At 45.5% G+C, this 23,968-nt stretch overlaps 1 protein-coding gene across 10 annotated transcripts in view; it reads right to left on the bottom strand.

Moving 5' to 3' along the window:
* Positions 1-23,968, bottom strand: part of LOC111248619 (latrophilin Cirl-like) — a 451,353-nt gene that overhangs the window by 84,648 nt on the left and 342,737 nt on the right. For 8 of the 10 annotated variants that reach the window (XM_086988339.1, XM_086988338.1, XM_086988340.1 and 5 more), the window contains 4 exons: positions 13,226-13,297; positions 12,639-12,677; positions 6,491-6,683; positions 3,747-3,853 (listed from right to left, as the gene is read on the bottom strand). In XM_086988339.1, the coding sequence (XP_086844465.1) occupies positions 3,747-3,853; positions 6,491-6,683; positions 12,639-12,677; positions 13,226-13,297 (411 nt within the window). The remainder of the gene's footprint in view (positions 1-3,746; positions 3,854-6,490; positions 6,684-12,638; positions 12,678-13,225; positions 13,298-23,968) is intronic. The other 2 variants (XM_022801241.2, XM_022801250.2) reach the window with 2 other exon arrangements.

Below are 23,968 nucleotides of genomic sequence, written 5' to 3'. Positions count from 1 at the left end.
AATATTCAGACACGGGTCTCGAGTTACCACAGCATAGGTATATCGACACACAACCAAGACCAATGCTGGCGACGTTCTGTTGGTATTGCTCGTGGGGACTCCGCGTATGAGAGAATTCATACTGGCCGATAGAAAAACTGCGTTAGATTCGAAGTCCTTCTCCGCAGAGAAGCCATCACCAGGATATTTAAATTTGACAGCAATTTTCCGAAGTAGCTTCAGGTGAGACACAAAATGAGCTAGGCCATTGTACGTGTAGAGAATGTGGCCCTCTGTCGATTTGCACAGTTAGGTCCCCTTGACTTGTAATGCCTAACAGGCCAACTCAGGCACGAGGTGATTGACACAGACGTACTCACCAAGACGTGAAGATAGAGCTAAATAATACACTGTAATTGATGTTATAAGTACGGACACGACACGTTTTTAAATATATAAGAGCAGCGTGCAACGACGTGCAAGATACTTTGGCCGTGAATACATAGAAAAATGTCATTTTCATCAATGATTCAGTGAAGAAAGTGACCGTGCGGTACGCGTACAGCGCCTTCTGTGTAATTCAGAACGGAAGCCTCTTGCTGCAGATATATCTTTTTGCAAATCAGACCCTACCGCCGCCACTGTCTTCCACTCTTCAGGCGCTTACCATTCAAGGTGCTTATGGTATCAGTGGACGGTCAAAAAACAAGGTATAGCAGGAAATCTGCCTACCTATGAGGCGAAAAACAGATTCGACACGGCAAGATATACTTCGTGTTGTTTTATACAGCTTCTAGAAATGATATCGATATACATGTGTATGCTTCAAGGTTTTACCATTCCCTTTCGCCGTCTGTTTCCCTCAATAAGATTGTTAGGCGATGGCGCGTTGTACTCCACTAGGGACAAGCCAACGACTTGCGAATGCATGAGACCAGTAACTATATTTAGTAGCTGTGGCCATCTTTGCCACTTCTGGGCGACTGGGCAGCGGGCGGAGGCTGCTTTGTTGAGACAAAGATGTTCAAGTTCCTCTGAGCTGGAGAAGGTAGGTCGCTACTCCAGTCTCGGCCGGGCAGTCAGCCAACAACAACTGAATCCAATGGATACCAGTCGCTAACTGTCCTTCTTTCACTCTCTTTCGAGCATAATGCTCTCGTTCAAGGACTGAGGACTCCGTAGAACGCTATCGCGGTTATCCCACACCGACAACTCATACGAGAAAGCTGGCGCGCCATACAGATATGTTATAAATATTTAAGCAGTGACGTGTCTTGCCCACGCAGCTTGCCATCATGATTGCTCAGTCGCTGGCTGAGTTGTCTGCTTGTAGCAGGGGACTTAAGCTTTCCGCCTAGGCGGTTATAGCCTAAGGTCCCGCTGTTTGAGAGAAGTAGCCACTGCAATAGCGACGGTGGCTACCTCTGCAATTGAAGCACGGCAAAGAAGAGGACGAAGAAATTTCTGCAAAAGGCGCTGGCGAAAAGACGGCAGACCGCCAAACGACAGTAGCAGCCGTAGCCATGGCTAAGGATCGCGGCCCTTCGCGAATACTGAGATATTATGGGGGCGAAAAAAATCACCGGGAAAAGAATCGTTCAATGCTACTTATGCTGGTTGGTTGACTGGCTGGATAACAAACCTCTCTCTGGCAGGCAGCCTCACATACCGGCGTGCAGCAGCAACTACAGTGGCAAACGCAAACAGCTCAGCGGGAAATTTCAATTTTTAAATATCTGCCAGTCGACCAGGCTAAAGCAAAGCAAGCTAAACTGTGCAAGGCCTTCAAACGGAGCCCTCTTCGTCCAAGTGGCTTCGCGCCGCCGCTGCTGCTGTCATCTTTTAGCTGGCCGAGTTCAAAGCGTGTGCCACTCATAGATCAACGGGTCAGCATGGCGTTATAGTAACTGTCGTTGGTGCCGTGGCGATGTTTAACGAAAAAGGAGTCGTCTTAGCCCACGTGGGGGCACCGCAAATCGGATGAAGTGAATGGCGGGCAAGTTGGACAGGGAGTAAGGGCCAAGGGAGAAAGGAAATGCCGCTGCTGCACTTCGACGGCGCCATCAAAGAGACCGTTTAGAAAGAATTGGATACCGCACGTGCGATAACATATTTTCCTACCTCAGTCGTTCTCGTCGTCGATCACTGACTCTGGCTGTTTCTTCATTACTTCCAGTGCATAAACGATTCTCTACAATGGACCGTGTGATTTCGTTCTCTAAGAATCTACGCATTTAAGGCCATACGGGCTTTAGCATGTGCTCCTTGACCGGCGAGTATGTGGTTTTAATACAATTACTCAATTGTCTCTGCTGTCCGTCGTCAACAACACGAGCGCCACCGCTTGGCTGATGGCGACATGACTCGTTCCGCTTAGCAAAAGCGGTTTCGTCCCATCCGATTCCCGTCTTAGTGATAGACTGTATATGAATCACCGCGGATGGGGGACAATGGCATGCTGAATAATCGGATAGCATCAGAAATCAAATACCGCTACGCAGAAACATCATATTAACTCCCAGCATGTCAATAGAGAGGAAGGTAGAGCGGCCATTGTCACGGCTGAGCTTGTTATATCACACGAACTTTTCTCGGGACCACGTTATGTCTGCCGAGCTAATTTGATTATGCGCAACGCTATTAACTTATTTCTGTTAGTTTTACTTGAAAAGCAAGAGAAGTTAAACGCATTACACACAATCGTGCGGGAAAAAAAACATGTTGCTGACTACATACGAAACGCTTCGAGTAACGTTTTTTTCTTTTTTCTTTTTTTTTTTTTTATTTCTAGCCTCTTTCTACCTGAAAAGCAACGCCTTGTTAGACGTCGAAGCGGGATCATGTCAAAGCTTCACTGTTAGTCACCATATTAATACTTTTCTGTCGTCCTTTCTACTACCTTAGCTGTTTATTCGGTTTCGTTGAGAAAGAAATCGAGGTTGAATGTAGAGTTCTCATAGGTTCTTGTGTAGATGGCAGGCACCGCGGTGTAAGATATTAAAAACTTTTCATCCACAGCCACCCACTCCCACGCGTTGAATCGACTTTTTACCTCGGCATAGGGCGTCCGCGGCGAGAGCAGACCAAGTGGAATGGAAACTGCTGGAGGAGTCGAGGTGTTCATATAGTCGAGCAAAGCGCGCCATAAGGGAACAAAAGGCTACCCATATGACATACATAAGGCAATTGGTTGGCCGTCTGAAGAGAGCTGAGACTGATAAAGCTACGAATATTTGAGTTAACTGTATCTTCAGTGAGACTCATTGACTTGAAGCAGCAGTGGCAAACGGCACCATTCGCTGCACTTATTTAGCATTCTTAATCCGTGAGTCGTTGTCGACTAACTTGCACGAGTAACGATTTCATAAGACTGCTCGTAAACTGGTCATTTTTTGCTAGTCTACACAGCGGGAGGATTGAGGCATAGATATTTTTGTCAATTTGAACATCAAGCTATAGTACTCTTGGCCTACGTATCCCTAAAATATTGCCAGGGAACTGCTGAGCACGTCAAACTCCTTACTTTTTCTCTTCTCATCGTTCTTACTCGTGTCTTAATCTACCTGGCTGCATTGACTAAAGATCGTAGATGAGAACAAGTAGCTTCTCGCAATTGGGCTTAAATCCTAAATGATGCCCACCGCCGACACAAATGCAAGGGAGGAAAAGTCTCATTTAAACACCCAGGTTGTCAAGTAATAAATAATTGGCAAGGCAGCGCTTACGGTACAGCGTTTTGCTTTAATAAAAACGTGAACGAAACTTACCAAGGGTACAGTTGTACTGGACTTCCAGGTACTTGATAGTTCCGGGGCAAGGATCATCAAAGTTCTTTGCGGACACCTGCACACTGCATGATTGCTTATTCATGCACCTGCAACACAGACAGAGTTAGTAACTTAAATCATAATGAGGTTAATGGGTGCTTTAATCATAAAATGGTGGGGCATCGTTAATCTACTATTGTTCTCCAACACCAAGTTTTTCCTTATATGAGCAGTTTTTGTATAGCACGGGACGACACTCAACTGTAGACGTACATCTCCGTATGGATGTGTGAATCGATATAATCCAATGGCATTATTTTACATGACAAGCGCGCCCCTGATATATTCGCAGATATTAACGCGCGCAGACGCAGATCAAAGGCGACACAAGATCGAAATGGAAATAAGCAGAAAGGATAGAAAACTTGGTGTCCGTACTCGAACGGAGACCCCCTTCAACCTGTCGGCTGGATTCGAGCGCTGACAGCGGATTAGAACATACGAACAAAAACATAAAAATAGAAGCGTTACGATCCGAACGCAAAAGCACCTTATCGAAAAGCTAATACGAAACAAGGAAAAAGAGTAGCACCGTTTCACCTCTTCCCTTTGAACGCCGGTTGGTTGGCTTACTCTTTGTATTGAGAAACGCGATAGAATCTTACGGACTTAAGCAAACGCAAAAGGAAAAATGTAATGGATATCGAATTAGGATCTGTCTTTCGTTTCGGCGTCTGGACAGTGAGAAAGCAAAGCGCCTTGGACCCTACACACAGCGAAAACGCAAACGATACGACGTAGTCGATGAAACGGTGAAGATGACGAGATTTAAAGGGCTTCCGTAGAAGAACTTCGACACGTTAAAATCATTTAGCAGAGGAATTTCGCCGACGAGTTTGGCACGTCGTTATCACAATGGAACCGCCTCGCATCGATACGGTAAACAGAAAAGAGCAGGAGGAAAGAGCCGTAAATTGAATAATGTTCTACATTGGCAATTTGTCGCCGCCGACCAAACCTGTCCGTTTTTAGTCCATATATATATATATATATATATATATATATATATAGAGAGAGAGAGAGAGAGAGAGAGAGAGAGAGAGATACCGGTGTAGCGGCTATGAAGATTCGACAAGCAAAGTGGGTCTCGTTCCTATGTTTCTACGTCTGAAAGCTCTAGCAGTAGTAGAGGTAACGTTGTATGCGGAATACACAGCGCCATAACCGACCGCTACTTGGACTTCTTGGGCATATTGGCGAAGGAGGTCCACGGAGGAAACCGGCAGCCAACGCAACTTGGTCTCTTCTATCGAGTTACGTTGCCACCGGCGAACTGCCAAAGGGATAATCTGGCCAAAAAAACATGCGGGCGATGGATAGGGTCCGTGTGATACTGACATGAATTCGATGAACTATTTTTCTGCTAAACAAACTTTTTAACACAACAGTAACCCCGAGCCAGAAGTCGACCGAAAGCAAGAAAGCTTTCAACACACTGAACCAGCCTGATATGGGCTCATAGATAGAGAAGTGAGTTACCGGAAACAATGCATTAGCTATCAGCTATTCGAGTGTCGAGTGGAAATTGAAAACGGCACAGGATCTTCGGTGGCCGAAGGAACGTGCGTGCGGCAACTCTTCTGAGAAACAGGTGATCCTCTTCAAAGTCAAAGCTTTGACAAAATTGATTCGTCGCGGCGGAGGTGACTTCGTGCCTGGAGCATAGCCAAGCAAACGTCTACCAATAGCTATGAAACTCAACAATAAGAACCATAAATGAGAACAGCAGTAACGACGAGCTGCACGCATAGTACACAGACCGGCTCATTGCAAAGTATCACGATTAGCAGCAATACAACGTCAATATGTATATTGTTTTCCTTTTACATCACACTTCATCACATCAGTAAGACACCTTTAGCGCACAGGATAATGGCACTCATATCGGAAACAATGACTGGTCTATGAATTGTCACACGTTCAGTTTCGGGCCCGCAACGTTGCCAGACGGAGCTGGAAAAGGCGGCCGAAAACATACGCCATCTTCAGGTAGCTAGACCGTGGATAAACTATTCTACAAACTGAATCGGAATGTGAGCGATCCGATAGAAAAAATATAACGAGATTATTCACGAGCGCCTCATACAACGAAGCAGCGCGCACCGATATCGGCCCGAAGTCAAACCTCCATATTTCGCTCACATTAGTTTCTGTATGTGAATCATAAATTAGTTTAGCCTATTTCGACGATGAGGACAACGGTGACGCAAAGGGGGCTCAGTAGTGCAGCATTTACGGAATAGACGGGGAAGCGCAACCAGGACAACGAGCAAAAGCCCGCATCCGTCAGTGTGCTCGCTGTTGCTACGAAAACTACGAATACGTGACGATCGCTCCGATGCTATCGTACCAGACCAACAGCGTTATATCATGTGTATGTGTTTTTTTTTTGCTATGGGTAATTCATTGCTATCGTTGGGCTTATCCTTTGGACGATCTAGGTAGACAATACGGATAACAAGACCTGTAGATGACAATACAAGATCGGCTGCCGGCATTCGACCCATCTAGACAAGTCTACATTCACATTATACTTCAATAGATTACAAAATAATAATATGATAGATATGCATAAGTAATCTAAGTAGATGTGCTCTTCATTAGACTTGCTTGATAGTATGTCCGTCTTGGAGTAATCCATTATAGATTAAATAAAGCAAAGGGAAAAACAACTGACAACTTACTTTTTCTCCATGATGAGGTGCGATTTCCACGACATGCAGTTGACAGACATGTCTATTTTAGCCAGCGGATTGCAAATGCTGACGCTTAACCGGCCGTAGTTAGCGCGCACCAAATGGATGTTATAGTTGTCCTTGCAGGATATGTTGAGAGTCCCGCCCTCACACGCGTACTCTGTCTTGTATTGGATCCGGTCTGAAGCATATCAAGAATCGGTAGGCAAGCGGCACAAAGAGGAAAAGTAAAAAGAAAAACATAGGTTTAGTGCGATGGTAACTGTCTGAGGTGTGTCTATAGTATTTAGTTGGCAGGATCGAAGCGAAACAAAATAGGTTAGGGTCGTACCGCTCAGGCGGTATCAGTAAGATCATATCAGGCGGATAGCAATAACAAAGTATGATCAACCGAGGGAAAACTATAACGTTTTAAAGAAACAAGTCACGATAGCGATAATAAAGAAAATTGTGCGTAAAAGAATAATGAGCCAAAATAATGTTAAAATCTCGTAGCATCCGCGTACTTTGAAACAAAGCTGGCTGGAATTCATTCAGCAAATTGATACAGCGGCTCTTCGTAAGCCGTGCAGAACACTCGAAAGAAAATGATACCTGAATATACAGATTTCCACGAATTTCGACTTTAATAATCTGAACATTTTTGAAGTAGACGGTGTCGATCACGTGCTTATGTTGGGCAAAGCACGGCTGAAGCATTTCATATCTGCTCTTCATTCCAATACCCAGTGAATCTTCCTTTCGGAGGGCTGAACTTAGCGAGACGAGGTTGGAAGAGGTTAGGAGTGTTCCTGCTGGAACAAAATGTCACCGTGACATGATATTGCCATCCACCTGTCGCAGGTTTCATTTCGGTGTCTACCACTTCTTTAAGCCAAGCAAGCGAGCGTCGGTTGGTGATGAAACGACGTGAGAAGCTGAACACCGAGTTCGAAAATAGAAGACTGCCTTGCTAGCCAGTTTCCTTCTGGGTAAAGCTTATAGCGAACCGTTTGCTCCCGTTCGTACTACTGTTGTGAAGACCGAGGATTGTGGAGTTAGCTTAATCGAGTCTCCTGTCTTCGTGGCTGCACTGTTGATTGTATGGTATTATTATCTGTGTATAGCACAGCTTTGTATCGTCGGCAATATTAACTCTTGCTCGATATTAACACTAGCGCGCCTGCCGTCGTCCCAGCCGTCTTGCTGGGTGCCTACAGTGAAGACACTGCTCCGATACAGTATTGGATTTGTCTTACTTACCATGTACCTAACATACTCTTTCTGTCTCTTTGTTGGTTTGTTCTTAGTCGCTTGCTGCGAAGACTTGTCAAACGAGCAGGCAAGAGCTACAAAGTAGTGGGTCAGACGCTCCCTGGGAGCTCATGCCATCTCATGTCGTTTCCCCAGACGGTACAAACAGAGTCCAGACGGATAAATGCTACGACTATGTTGATTCTACCCTATTCTTACGCTGCCGCTATTGCTACAGTCGCTATTGGCATGACTGTGTTCGTAAATGAGACAGGTGTGGAAACGCTGACGTTGGAGTGAAGCATTCCACAGAACCCACCACATGGAAATCGCGTTCAAAGCGAATGCTGCCAACCAAGAAGAATTTAACTTAATTCTTAAAAAGGAGAGAGAGAGAGAGAGAGAGGGAGAAAGGGAGAAAGATGGAAAGAAGCTCTCATTGGTCGCGTTCCGTCGTCCCTAAATAGAGCATTGCATTACATTGGATTTAGATAATCCACGGCTACGCAGACAAACGCTATGTCCCTATTTTATTTTAATGCTACTAGACACTTCGGACTGCACATTGGTTTGTGGATGCTTTATACCGTTTTCCTCGTTGCTCGTTCTTCACAGCTACGCCCACTCTCTGGCTCCTAGTGCTAAGAACGCCTTTGTTTGTCTTGAAAAGCCAGAGGCATGTCAAATATTATTTTGATAATGAATACATTCAGGTACATGATATTTGCCAATGCCTTCCTTTGATCCTCTGCTGTCTCTTCCAGCCTAAAGATGCACAACCTACAATTAATGCCACTACTCATTGGGTTCAGACCCAACGAATTCGCGGTGGCGTCTGCTTTCATTCCAGTGACCCGTTCTACCCTAATTCGTTGCATGGTCATTTCGCTATACAATTCCCGGATGAAATTGCAGCGCAATGTAGTGTACAAGCACGTAAGTTGGTAGGCTGTATTTAGTCAGGAAGTCAGCGTCAGCAGAAAAATGGCGCACCGCTCCCAATGGGTCCTAGAAATTGACAAATAGTGGAGTCGTCGGATTCCCCGAAAGGATCGTTCCTTTGCTGGCTGCATGGCTACTTGGTCGGCGCCGTAACGCGGTGCTTCCGTAACTCTCATAACATGCAAATGAAAACAAAAGCAGCAACCCCTCCCCCTATCTACGTAGAGCGTAAAGACGTTACAACGTTTGGTAGTTTTAGGGCCTAGCGCCAATGCCGGTAAGGTAGGTAGTCGAAGACACGACGGAAGAAGAGCCACCAAACTCATTTTGGACAGCATTCTTTCATCTTGGCAGCGGCAGCGGTAGCAGCCGCAATAGCATCCCTAGCAGTAAGGAATAGCAGCTTTCTACCCTCTGGCAATAAGACGTGCGGGATGTCAAGTAGACGTCAACCAGGCAACCAGACGGCACCGTTACGTCTTGTCGTTGGCGTCAGTGTCTTCGTCCAAAGTGTGTCTGCCCCTGTGAACCCCATCTGCGAACTGCCACACGGCATCTATGAGTGAAACGAGTCGTGCGTACAAAACATCAGCAACATTCAATGTCACGTGACTAGGTGTATAGAAGCATCCGACCAGCTGAGCGAACAGCCACCCAGGCAGTATATTCCTCGCATCTATTCGGAAGATTCAAAAGCCATATTTCTAAGGAAATAATGCATTGCTTCACACAGTCACTGTACGTGGGCGCCAAGGTGCAGTTGTCGTATTCAGCGCAGTGCGATCCTAAGCTTCTGAGCTGCTGTAGAAAGCAGAAGAAACACGTTCAGAAGACAAGCGACCGCGACAAGCAAAGAGAGGCTATAGGATGTGAAACCAAATGTTTTTCCTACTTGAATAAACCCTGCGCCCCCTGCTCCTCCCATGGAAGATTCGAGAGTTGCCGGTGGCCGGCTTAGTTAAGCGTTGGTTGTCACCTTTTCCGTTATATACCCGTCTATTACCAGCGATATGAAGGATGACCCCTCGACAACATCTAAACCGGCTGGCTGCCGCCAGCACAGAAAAACAACTATTCATGCTAATGTCTGTGTATGCTGTGGACATACCAAAAACAGGAAGCTGCATTCAGGGCGTCGACTCCGTATTAACATAACGATTGAGAGTTTTCCAAGAAAGTCGAAGGCACTTTCCACGGTCATAGGGCACGGCACGACGCTACTTTGTCGTAATATACCTACTCTCCATGTCGAGACCAAAGCCCCATGTGTAGCCCCTACGGCTGGTTGAAATCACCAAACCTCCTAGAGCCGAGCCCGAATGCACAAGCTCAGAACAAATTTATTAGAAAAGACAGCGTGTCTCCCTAGTATATGTACTTCATCGATCGGAGACCGACCCAGAAAAAACTAGAGGTTCGGAAAACTTAGAAGGTGACCGTAGAAGGAGAGACCATCGAGATTACCACAATAAAGGCCTGATAAAGAGAAAGAGCGCCATGCTAGTAGTCGGAAGACGCACGTCATAATCCAAAAAGCTGATCGCCCGTTAAGGATCTACGGAGAGTTTCCTGCATGGTGTCGATTTCTCGCAGCAGGGAACCGTCTGTTCCCGTTAAGACTATCGCTGGTTGCCGAAGTTGTGCGTGTAGCAGTAGAATATTTACTGCAAATAGGATCGGTATATGGGGATGAACGAGAAAGATAATTGAAATCGGATAAGATAAAATGCTAGCTAAGACACTCCTTGACCTATACTTATGTATCAGAAATGTTTGAGAAACATGATGATAGACCGTAGAACTCCTAAAAGGAACACACACTAAATTTAAATTCCAGTGCTACTATTTTCTTTACAAAAACATGCATCTATATGCTCGAATTAGGTGCAGTCAACACAAATTGATTATGACTTGACATCGCCCTTTCACAACATCAACCATACATATTGCATACAGTTTGCTCGCTACGTATTTGGCGAAGGCGAAGACGGACGCATCAAGTCTTCGCCTGATGCAGCAGAAAAATCCAGGTATCGAGTCTCGGTCATGCATTTTCCTTCTCTCTGCTACATGCCTGTTCGCTCTGCTGCTTCATCCCTACACCTCGCACTATTCTTATAGCACAGGCTTGAACAGACGCTAACCTATGGGAGCCCACCAAATCGCACACATTTCTCCGGCACAGCACAAACAGCCCTCACCAATTGGGGTATTACCTTCTGTGCCACCCGCTTTTACCATCTGCAGACTCACGCAAGAGGTGAAACGGACTGGCTGGCTGGTTGGCTGCCATACTGATGGTTACGCGCGAGTAGCGCTTGCGGTGATGATGGTAGCACCGGTACTGGTGTCGCTAATACTGGTGGCCCTCGAGAAACCTGTTGGTGCTGCAACCCCCTTGCGGGCACTGTTAAGGCATATCTTGGAATGGCCACGCCGCCCAGGTTCTAGGCGGCAGCCTTAGGCGGAGATGCGATTAGGAGGAAACGAGACAAAGAGAACTGGAGCTAGTTCAGCGACCAAGATAGTGGAGACACCAACAGTAAAAGCAGCCGTGTGCCATTCAGCAACGGATTGGGGGTCGCGAGACGCTCGAAAAAACGAACGGAATGGGTAAGTACAAGGAGGATTGTCGCTGTTGAGGCTAGCACGGATTTGCATACAATTGCACACTATTGCATCAGATCTTCCTTCCCCTGTTACGCCAATCCCCCGCAGCCAACGCTGTATTCCACTCTCTTTGGACGCCTCTATACCCGTTCAACTATACCCATCTTTCAGTCTCCGGGAGCCACCACGATCACTCGGTCCGCATTTTTCAGCTTCGTGAAAAGCGCCGGGCATCGACAAGCCTGCCGATGCCCCCTGCCGTCTTCGGCAGACCGAAAGAGCAACCGGCGGCCTCCACGCTCCCGACGCCTATGGAGGAAGTGGAACAGGCCCGACGCAGTCTTAAAACTTGCTCCACTGCTCCTTCGTTTCTTTCCTGTCTGTCTGCTCTTCTGCTTGCCCTTAGCTCGAACCCCATTTACCGTACCCTGAGCGCCATAGCGACAGCAATAGCAGCAGCAATAGCGAGCCTACTTACGCTTTTTAAACTTACAAAGACGCAATTTACATATAAAAACAGCCCCTCATCTTACCCCATCTGGTAGCCTTCCACCACCACTAGGCGTACTGTACCCCCCACTCCCCCGCCCTACACCGCAATGTATTACAGTTTTTTTTTAAACTGCATGGTAAAGGAGAAGGATGTAGGGTTTAGGAATACCCTTGACAGGGTTCCAGAAAAGAAAGGAGCCTCCGGGCGTTGAGCTTGAACAGCAGGGGAAACTGGGTTAGAAGTTAGACAGGAGGTTGCGCGTCTATGCACGTCTAGGGGGTAAGCCGCCAACAGCAGCAGCAGCAGCAGCAGTTCGCTTGGAAAAAAGCTGCGGATTATCTATGGTACAAGATTGAGACGATAAGACTGGCTAGCCCATTGCTAGTAGAGAACAACCGAATAAGAAAAGATCATGATGAAACTCGCCTCAACCCGAAGAGAAGTCGCGCTTGAGACAGCTCCCATTAGACGCTAATGCATTATCAGAACCATGGTTAGCGTCATTCGATTTATTTTCAGCTATCATGTAGCCGCGTAATCCTTAACTTAATCATCGCAAGTGACGAAATACAAAAAGATCAATCAAAATCTAATAGAATTGCCAACTGTCTAAAAAAATGGTACTACGATAATCTCTGGACAGTTTTGTCAAATAACTAACTGAAACTTATGGCTTAACACCTGCTCAATCGAAAATGACAGGAAATCTATATTTTAACCGTTCGTTAGTCTCACTGTATAGTAATCAGTAATGTTAGTCGATTGTGAGTCAGCGATCATATATATCTATTGAAACGCAAAGTTAGTTGAGGCAGTATTAATAGTAACAATACAGCGACATAAGAAATGATAGTTTACCTCGATTCCGGGGAGAAGGAGTAACTGGCGGGTTAGGAACTGAAATCGAAGCGAGAAACATAACGACAGAAGTATACTGTTTACTAAAGCATATTTTTGGGCTAGAAAAGCCGGAAAGCAAATAAAATTTATAAAGAAACAAAAAGAAAAAAGACGAAAAACGAGAGCCATAATGTTTTCTGATATGCTACCGGCGTCTGCTTATCGGGCTTACCTATTCGCCTAGAAGATATGCTAAGAAACACTGATTTATATATATATATATATATATGTGTATATAAAAATAAAAGAACCTAACCGAATAATTCGATAACCTGTATTCTTAAAAGTTCCTCTAACAATAAATATTACTTGACAACAATTTCGGTGTCGACATAAGCAGCGGCGCTAGCGAATAGTCGGTGAGTGTCTAACGAACAGAAAGAAGTCCAAGTGGCTCAAGATGGCGCAGTTTGATAAAACAATCAGGGCAAAATGAGGACTGGTAGAAAAAGGGGTGATCTAGAGCTATCCAGACAGGCAGCACATTGCTGGGAGGAAATAGTCACGACTTAAAGGCCGTTCGAACAGTCATCCAAGTCTCATACCTTCTGCCGATATTGTATGCAATTGAAAGTCGCTTGCGCGCAGAAGGCTCCAGCTTCGGTCATGGCGCCGATCTGCGACAAACAACGCACGGACATAAATTTTCATTTTTATAATTCTACACTGGGATTAGGTTTAATGAAGTTCAGGTCAGCTTGAACGATACATTGTATCGTCATATCGAGTGGACACGAACGGTGCGCTATTTAAAACAGCATTTAGTGTATAACGAAAAATCCGGTCGCAAAAGAAGGTTCGATCGTCCAGACAACAATCTAACGTCATGAGCAGATCGTTCGCCCGTCAAGTTCTGTATATATTTCCCTACATAATAAATAGATGTGATGATTAAGACGCACACAAAGCAATAATCAAGTAAAACTTACTCAACCTGTAGCGCCCTCACATCGGTGGATAGACAGATAGTTGCAACGTAAACGAATCATGTTCAATAAAGTTAATAAAATTGGAAGTTGTTGCCGGTAATGACCGAGTAAAATGTAGTAACGAGAACTTCGCATTATTCTACGAGGGCCTATTCGTTTCACGATACGTTCAAAGCAGTATTCACCGATTGAGGAATACGATAAGATCCTATTTATATTTAATTATGGCGTCCGGTGAATCTAATGTTGTGCTAAATTAGTCGGCGATACGATCATAAATCTTTAATTGTATGCCGTGGTGCTTAAAAAGAGGGCAGATAGTGGCAATGGCAGCTAAGGCCGGCGTCGATATGCTAAAGTCCTCCGAGTTATAATATACTGCACGAAATAATTACTCTATTTCTAAATAATCGATAACAAGCGTCCTTAATTCTTGGACGGGCAAAAATAATAATGTATTAATGCAATTGTTCGAATACATATCTGTTCAGAGGTCAATCTTTCAATGAATTCGATTCCTAATTTCAACGCTGCTGACACGCTGTTTCCCGAAGCCTTATTTAGGTTTGTTTGATTCGAGGTTATCGCTCCTACCAATCTTGGCGCCGTCTACAGGGTGCACTATTTGGCCGAAGAAAAATACGACACCCGCATCTAGCCATACTCGTAGTCTTTCACTATTGCTGCATAACCGCTAAATGGCAGTCCTAAACGTTTTGTCCTTTGCGTGTTGTCCGTTCGCCGACTCACTCTTGTCGCTTATTTCCTCCGTCCGCACACGGCTACGCGGTTTCAGCTAACAAAAAACATCACCTTCCAGTACTGATGCCGTTGAACTATCTCACTTATTCCACTTTCAACCCGATCTGCCCGATCGCGTTTCGATTTCGTTTTGCTTTCGTAACCTATGGATCCCCTAAGCCAGACCTCGGCAGCGCAGGCTCAGCCTAAGAACATGGAAAGGCATAGTAACAGTGCTGACGGTCGTTGTAGTGCCAATTTCGTACTGGTTACGTGGCTAAGGAGTCATTGCGGGTCAAGAAACACCTGCCCTTCCGGAAAGCTGTAAAAGGGTTGGTTTCTCTCTTGGCTACTACGGCCGCGGGTCCTGCCGCTGCCGTCATTACCCCAACTCTAGTCTATTGGCAGAACCGAGCCAATACAAAGAAAGGACGTCGACTCCGTACATCGTCTACGACGAATTTAAGGCCGCCGTCGGTTTGTGTTATTCGTTGTTTGGTGGTTTTCAACTGGTTGCCAGAGGGAACATAACGGGCTGTGGACGCTACGGGAAGACTGGGATACGGAGGCCGGTATGCGGGGATGAATAGGGTGTCCATCATGAAATGGGGTTTGTGAACCAGAACCCTATGTTGGATACTGGTATTTATATGGTAAAACATATCGGCAGTGCCACTAGTGGCAGTTGTGGTGTCCAATAGATGAGTCGCCACCGCTGCCGTTGCTACCGGCGTTAGCCATCACGATTGGCGACGGGCAAACGAACTCATATGGAGTCATCGTTAGTTCATGGATGCAGTGGACTCACCCACAATAGTGTTATTATTGCTCCTGTACACTGTACCTTTCCTGCTACGAAGATCTTCCTATAGGTTTGTCAGCCGAAACGTTCTTTCTTCCTTGCTTTTTGGAATCCCATACTGGGATAGCACTGATGACCCTTTTAATCGGCACATGTGTCGACACAAAGACCATTACCCCTTTTACACTCCCTAGATATATCGGTTTATTTAAGGCAACGAATACCCGCGCATTGGCCACACGAGTGATAGAAAGATAACGGAGATCGCGCAGAGAGGAGAAAGGTAAAAAAAAAATCCGACTGATAGCAATTGTAAAATAACACTATTCAGAAATTCTACGAAGAGTGAGCTTTTCGGACATAGTAGAAAAGAACAAGTCGAAAGACAAAAACAACACTGTAATATGGATTCGTCACCGTAACCGGTGCGGGAATTACACGAACAAACAAACGTGCTGTCATCAAATGATGACGAGAAATAGCGCCGACGCTGCATAGAGTCAAAAGGGATCAAAAGGAAAAAAAAAAAGGAAAGTCTGCGTTCATGCACAGTTGCCCTCTTTCTATCAGCGTGTTAAGGACTGCGGGCATCTAAGTTTTGATTGGCGTTTCTGTTTCTACTGCATCCTGACGCATGTTGTTGATGGCGTTTCGTTCGCTCATAATCCCTAAGTAACAACGTCCCTAATCGACAACGTTCGTAGTCAACCCCGCATACCACCACAGACATTCGATCAGACGACTATCACCGAAATGTCAACATTCAATGCTTTTACTAGCATCGGTAATTGTCTAGCATTGAATAATGCCGCGGTACACTGTTTCTGATCAGTAACTTGAACAATCACGTCAGTTGTCCGTCTAAAATACCTGTTCTCAAGTGGCATAGACGCATAGATGATTGAACACGCTTTGAGGCCTACTTTGACGATTGAGCTCTTTCCAAGGGACCTAAGCTGTAGTTTTCCCAGTCGGCTTTAATTAGTATACCTTTACTATATCCATCCAATCAACGAGACTTGAACGCAATAGTGAGCATTCGTTATATTTAGCATGCCACGTAGGTGACAAAAAGTATATCGAATAGTAAATATGGCTCTTGTTGTTGTTCGACGCGGCGCAATACACTTTACGTCACTGTCAACTGATCATAGCCAAAAAGGTATTACGTCTTCAATACGAGTTTTGCCCAGTTAGCTGGATGGTATGTGCAACCGATAGCGCACGAAAGCGCCCGTCCCAGCGGGATAGGCGCTGCGGCGGGCCACACCCTTAGAGCCGGGCAAGCGAATGGCGGCACTGAGGGAGGCAAAAGCAGTGGCAGTGCCAATAGATCCCACAGAAAACAAAAACAGCTTCTACTCTGAGTGAAAATCGCGACTTCCAAGAGAAAACTGTAGTACTACTGCTGGTGGAAACTGTTTGAAACGAAGAATCTGCATCGACTACGGCGTACCAACAGAAGCGGCCGCAAATAATAACGAGAACGCTAATCTGTTGGAGAAACAGTTAGGGAAAAGAAAGCTAGCGACCTAGTACGAAGAAACAGTAACAACAACGAAAAAACATGATGTGTAATTATTCTAGTTCTAGCGTTTCTAGTACTAGTTCTAACGTGGAATAACTTGGCGGCCGATGGGCAGACACAAACTACCAACAAACGCCACGACAACGCATCGGCTTCCGAGCTCGCTTGGCTCATCCGGCTGGAAGTGGACACATGACGGGCGTGCGAAGTGAACTTCCGTCAAGTTGCCGTCACTGTCGTTATTGATGCTCACCGCTACCATAGCAAACAGATTTTTCCTATTTATTTAAGCATACATATTTAGAATTTTGCGCCCGCTACGGCCACTGAGCATTCCAGCATACACCAAGTTCCAGCACGAAATGAAGCGTGTCTTCGTTTAGACTCGAATCCAGATCAACACGTGCTCCCTAAGGGACAGGTATTGATCTGGGTTTTTGACGTGTTTAGCAGTTAAATGCGCTATCACATGGATTGCAGGCACCTGTAACAGCAACCAGTGGCACACAGACGCTTCAGCACCCCCAACTGGGCCACAGCAAAGAGGGGTCACGTTTCGGCTTTTCTTGCTTCTTGTTTATTGTCGCCAGCATCAGGATAACGTCAAGTCGGCTCTTTTCTTATTAACGCAACCGGTTGTTAGTTAGCGCAAGTTGTTCCGCTGATTGTTTCGAAAGCAGTTGCTCCTTGTGTTGCTTTCGTAACTTGAACGGCTTCCCAATCACGTAACTTAATGAGAAAACACTAACCGTTTGAGGGAAAGGATATCCTGTGCGTAAAGTAAAATAGTAACAATGACGGCGACGGAGGCATCATGTATCTCAAATTTTCGGTTTTTGCTTATTCAGATTGTTTACTACTTTCTCATAAGCGCTGTGTATAACCGGCCGTCGTGCTGCCCCTATAAGGTTACGCCGATTGTAGCTTTAGCAAACCTAATGAAGATCTTTTCGCCCCCGCTTTACGCTTTGAACGTACCTATTCAATAGCGGCTATTCTCAGAATGTGAATTGAAGCAATTCTGATCTCAACCTGCACTCACCAGCTGCAAGGGAACAGCTATAGGATCACCAGCATCAGCAACAGTCTAAATGGTGAGAAAGTGTATAATAATACCTCACGTCTCGGACTGATGGAGGCAGAGTGCTTGGACGGGAAAAAAAACAAGTTTACATACGGGTTTTCCACAGCTGTTGTCAACAATGAAGTTACTTTTTACAGCTTGTTTTGTTTGTATCAAACGGCCTAACTTGGTTAGCCCGCCTACTACGATGTGACTTTCCTGTGGAGATCTCAGTGGCTTTTGGTTATTTGTATTTTTGCATGATACAAACGTTCGTGTACCTATAGGGTAACGGGAGAGCACTAGGTCAACGGATCGAAATCTAGGCTTTGGGAAAGCACTTGCGGTGGCAATAGCTGTCGATGTCCAACAGCTAAAACACGGCAGAAAATAATATGGACGACAATATTTTCTGCAGAGGTTTTGCAAGCAGAGTTATGGGTCTTTGCGAATTTGGGAAAGGAAAATTTGCGTATTACCCATGTGCCAGTTAATTGAATCTTGGTTCGTTAGCAAAATCTAGTAAATCCTTTATGTCCGGTAGAAAACGATAGTGTACCGGTGGTTCAAAAACTATTTACACGCGCAGTTCAAGCTTGATAGTTTTCCGCACGTAAATTCCGTCGTTGCTTTTTTACTATCGGGATCATTAGCATCATTTTCGTATTTGTATAAACACGCGTGGTCGGTCGTTACCATCATCACTGCCGCCAGAACTGTGTTATTATTATCATCATGGCGTTAACCGGGAGAAATTCACTTAAAAAGAGGAAAGCTGGAGCAGAAAACTTCGTCTCGTTTTTTTTTTCGCTATTGTTACTGTTGCTGATACGATTCGAAATTCTGCTATTTCTTGCAGCGGTCTGTGTCTCGAATAGACAGCAAGGATTATTTGATAGAGATCTACTGGATGGTACAGTAACAAATCAACCAGAAGAGTTGCAATCGCATCAACAAACAGAGAGTCATTTTACTACGCTGAAGACGATTTGTCAAAAAAAAAACAAGGTAGAAGCCGTACGACGAGCTCTGCATCTTGGTCCGACAATAGCAGAAGTCAGCAGGAAACGTTCGTCGTTCGAGAACACGCAATAGATAAACGAATGTGGCTACAGGAGGCCACTTGACAGAGAAATATTCTAAGTGGATTTAGTCATTCTCGTTATCTGATCTACGAGAGAAACTCGATTGTTCTTCGACTGCTACTGCCACTACCAACGCTACCTCCATTCCGGCACGGTCACACCACAAGCGCTTGTAGTGTTGACAACTGATTGCTGAGACCGCCCGCTATTAAACTCGTTACCGCCCAAAAATGAGCGAATCACCCGTCGATTCGCGGACATAGTCACAGAAACGCCGCCGTTTCAAGTTTGACACCGGCCGCTGGCTGTAGTCGTTTCGGCAGTCCGCAGCCACAAAGAAAATGTACAGCTCCTTGCACGTTTATCTATTGATGTTGCATCGTCGTCGTCGCCAGCCCCCGCCGTCATCCATACTATGTAGCCCAGAAATATCAAAAGCTTTTGATGAAGCAACGAATCAGCTGCTGAAACTTCTCATATATATTGTTGGAGAGTAGGTAGTGCTGACTGGCTACGTCAATCAACCCATTCGTTCAATGGGAACATGATAATCAAGTCACACAATATGGATAGCCAATCGTTGTTGACAAAAGAATTTGAATTTCCAGTTTAATGTAAACGACACGGTGGTGGAGAACCTCGACCGAGCTTCGTTCCGCGGTTAATGGCCGCGCCGCCAGCACCGCTAATAGTTCTGCCCGTAAGATGTTACCGACTAAAGTAAATAATCAATGGCGGCTTGGGCTTGCCACGATTCTTAGTGCGACAATGACGCCACACGAGCTACAGCGGTGGCGCGAGGCGGTCGCAGAGGCAAACGACGTGAAAGAAACCAACTAAAAACAAATCGCTTTGAGCCGCTGACGACATATCGTCGCGTCATCAGCCCGAAGTCTTCAGAATTACCAAAAAATGCTGCCGATGTCACAGACGCTTGCGGCAATGGTCGATGCGGGCTCCACTGCACACCTACATTTAGTGGGGCCACCGCCCTTTCAATTCCGACATACTACTCAAGCTGCGACTTACGTTGGAGTTCAAATTCTACCTCGCACGCTCGTGAATACGCACTCGTAGAATCGTCAAACACTTCGTAGGCGGTAGGTTGCCACATACAAACCGACCAACACAGAATGACGCATACGTCTAGACCAAATAACCTCTTAGTAATTTCCCAATCTGCCACTGTTATTGCTCAACCACAGCATCTGCTGCTGCTGCTGCTGCTGCTGCTGCTGCCTCCTATTTAAAAACCAATAATACGAGATTGATACTGTGCTGTGCAATGCTGCGCGCGCACACAGTTCGTAGCTGCAGCAGTGACAGCAGCGGTCAATAAATTAATCTGAGAGAGATCGGCTATTGCTGACGATAATTGTATCGTATAGTAATATGGACAAGGAAGATGATAATGGCAGAACAGTAACGCATTGCCGATGGCCATGTCTGCTCGTGTTTGTCGACGAGTCCGTATGCCGTCATAATACCACAGAGTCGTCGATTGGAGATATACTTCAATATGTTATTCTATCGGAGACGGATTGTTCGACTTCTTCGCGATTCAATACAGATTTAATACTGAGTAAGTGCCCTATGTATGTGAGCCTTTAATCATCGATCGACCTAACCTACGGACCGGCACGACGTTATAGCATTCTGTAGCGTATTGATACCTATATTCTTATAGACATTATTCTTAGTGTCAGCCGGTCATGATTATAGAAAATCTATCTCAACTTACGCGCAACACTGCGACGATGACCAGTGAGGTTCTTACGATTCGGAACAAATCATAGTCATGCATGCACGTGATATCGAAGATTTTGCGCGAAAGCCAAAAAAAACACCGCCATCCGATTAACGGAGCAAATTAAATGTTGTCGGCGATGTCAACACGGCTTGGCTCTTCATTTTAAATCTATTTATTTGTTGGATTTACACATATATATATATATATATATATATATATATATATATATATATATATTCGCGAAGCACCAACAGACGCTGTGTGCTACAACCTCGCACAAGTTTGCAGCTGCACTCAGATCTGTTGCCGCACGCCGTTGCGAGAATCATTTGCTGCAGTTGCCTATTGTCCTCGTCAACAACAAGGAAGAAATCGAAGTACTGAAATTGACGACATCGACGCAGAGGTTTAACTTTTGAGGCAGCTGAGCTTTGCCAAATAGAATTTTCTCCTGCTTCGCAACAACTGTTTTACGTATCAAAGAATGAGACAATATTGTCAGTCTATTTTGGTGTAACAACGCTGGCAAAAAGGCCATACAGTGAAAAGGGCCAGACAACAAATGGTGAGTAAATTTAAGGAAAGCAAGTGTCATAGGAATAAGGCACCAAACTTGTATACAAGGGGTTAAGAAGTTAGCGAAAAAAGCAGAGATCGAATCGGCAGGAAGTCAGACCGGAATGTAGTCCTAGATTTTCTATTCCTCATGGAGTTAGTAGTTTTCTTTACGTCGACCTCCCGCCGGTTGACATTCTCGCTGCTTTCGTTGACCCCCAGGGAATTGGCGTTTGTCTGTAGTGCGGCGCGGCGTCACAGTTGTACACGAGGTGCACGGTATAGTACAGTGGCTCTAGAAGCGCGGCTGGTGATCTCACTATTGCTTCGCTCGCTATCGCCGCTGTTACTACTGCGTCTGCTGTAGTCGATTTGACACAAGTAGCTTTTTCTTCTTCGACACGATTCCTTTTCGAAACCATCGGTTCCCGCTACTTCATCGACATCACGTCGTCCCCTTCCCCCCGGCCACCTATTGCCACCACGTTATTGACGTTTCGTTGTTGGCCTTCAGTAGCAAGAATGACTTTCTGTTCCTCTGCCAACATCGGAAAAAACAACTCTGCAACTCTGAAGTCGTTGGTGAGCTGCCTCACTCAACTAACCTCAACGCACAACCCTATCCTGTCGAACGCGCCCAACGCGGAACCTTTGAAGTTAAGCCCGTTTGGGCTGATTTGGCTTAAAGCCTTGACTGCCTGGAGATGGAATCTTCTTCCATGTTGACCCAGTTCTGAACAAAGGATGGCAACAATCAACGATTGACTACCGAGTTAGCAAATAACGACTCATATGATTTTCTCCCTCTGCTCCTGATCCCATAATTAACAACGGAACTAGCCCCTCAAAGGTATATCCTCCGCGTCTCTATTGTTCACGCTACCGCTATCGCCCCCATCTCTTTGAAGTCATTACGGTCATGCTCGAGTTTAGTATTTATTTGAAAATCCTGATTTGCAACTCGCGAGGACTGACGTGCACCTGGAAAGCGAAGCCAAGAGTCCGGGCTCGAAATTCGGAGCAGGCCCCGGTTCGCGGTTTCTGTTGTATGTATTATATACTGGATGGGACCACATGCTTTTTTATTTAAGAAACGTGTAGCAACGAAAGGCAACTGGGTGACTTCAGAGAAAGCAGAACACAAACTGCTCTCTACGCAACGATAAGAGTAGCAAAAAAAGCAGTTGGAAACACGGAATGAGACTAGCCACGGACAGTGGTACCACTATCGCTGCAACGTTTGATCGAACAGACGGAGACCTCCCTAGGACGAACGAACAATGAGAACGGTAACGACGACCTCCATGTTACCGACCCAATTAGGCGGCACACAGATCAGTTATACGCCGTAGTGAAGAAAGTCGGAGTTCAAAGCTTGGATCCTGCACAGTACCCGTTGGAGCCAAAAAGCCATAGAAACTAGCCAAGACCGAGCATCCCGCAAGCTAGCGGCCAACACGAGACCGACGAGGGGTAGGGGCAGGCAGCTTCGGGTCTTTGACAAACCCCAACATACTGGTACACAGTCCTCTTTTAGTACAAAAGCACAATCCGAGTACTATAATGTAAGCAAGAAAAAGAAAGAGCTGGCTAACTTGTATCATCGTTGTGAAAGCTGGCTAGAACTATTCAGCCGTTCCCGACGGCAACGTTTAGTTGGAACGGGATCCGAGATGAACGTTTGTTGACTCGAAGCAGGGCGGGCGCTACCAAAAGTTAGACACCCCGTTTTTCCCCATTTTCGCTTTTTCTCTCTTTTCCCAAGTGCTCTCCCGTCTGAAAGATGGTATCGCCTCAAATGAACCGAGCCAAACCTTTTTTTTTGTCTCTTATATTAGTCGTGAGACTGACAAAAAAAGACAAGTCGACTGAATAGACGAATACAACAGCATAGATCGCCATCGATACGGCAAATGTATTCGATCCATGGATATTTCCAACTATACGCGCTTGGATATTAGAAAAAAGAACAATGTACTTGTATGCATTTCAGTGTACACGATTATCTAGGTCGTACATCATACGCCATATTATTTTGAGATCCATAGCTGTGAACTATAACCGTAACAATAGCTAGATGCTACTGATTTTCGTGCAGTCGTATTGAGCGGTTCAAGCTTGCTAAATTTACCTGTAGCTCATATAAATTGTTCGTCATTTTAACAGGCCAAAGTCAACAGCAGCGTAATGATAGCAGGTCTAACCCGTATCGGAGATCTCGCTGCCGGTTTCAAAAGGGATATATATAGTTAGTCCGATATTTTCCATCCTGTGTGAGCAAATACAAAAACCAACGACAACAATAAGAATTATAAAGGCAGTTCAGTAATAGCTAAACTTGATAACACTGATTTGTGAACTAAACTCTATCGGTAGTCACGATCAGTTCTACGTTATATTATAATATAACAAAAGGGACACGTGGCGAGAGCCGTTAGGCAAACGAACATATGGAGTTCAATCCTTTTACATATAAAGACCCCCATGAATCCTCCTACGGGGCTATTCCGCATTTCTATCACCGCATTTACTCCTGGTTGGCCTTGCCGCTGTCCGTCCGTGAAGCCTACCAGCGAGTACTTATCAGTTTCCGTGAGATATTACAAATTAGATGGGGGCCCAACATAAACGCGTGAGGCCGTAGATACGACGACGACTCTGACAATCTGTTGAGGGGGAGGAAGCGGGATTTTAGAAGGGCACCATAAGGCTGATAGTTGGTCACTGGCCGCTGGCTAGTAGCGTGCGTCCGAAGGGACCCTTATCGTGGGGGATAGGGAATGTTAAGGAGACGCTGAGCACACTGCGAAAGCTTCCGTCACGGAGCCTAATTAC

The sequence above is a fragment of the Varroa destructor genome, unplaced genomic scaffold (genome assembly GCF_002443255.2).
Source record: "Varroa destructor unplaced genomic scaffold, Vdes_3.0 BEIS01000004.1, whole genome shotgun sequence".
Lineage (NCBI taxonomy): Eukaryota > Metazoa > Arthropoda > Arachnida > Mesostigmata > Varroidae > Varroa > Varroa destructor.
Note: the sequence above shows the minus strand (reverse complement) of the source record. Positions and strands in the feature narration are given on the sequence as shown.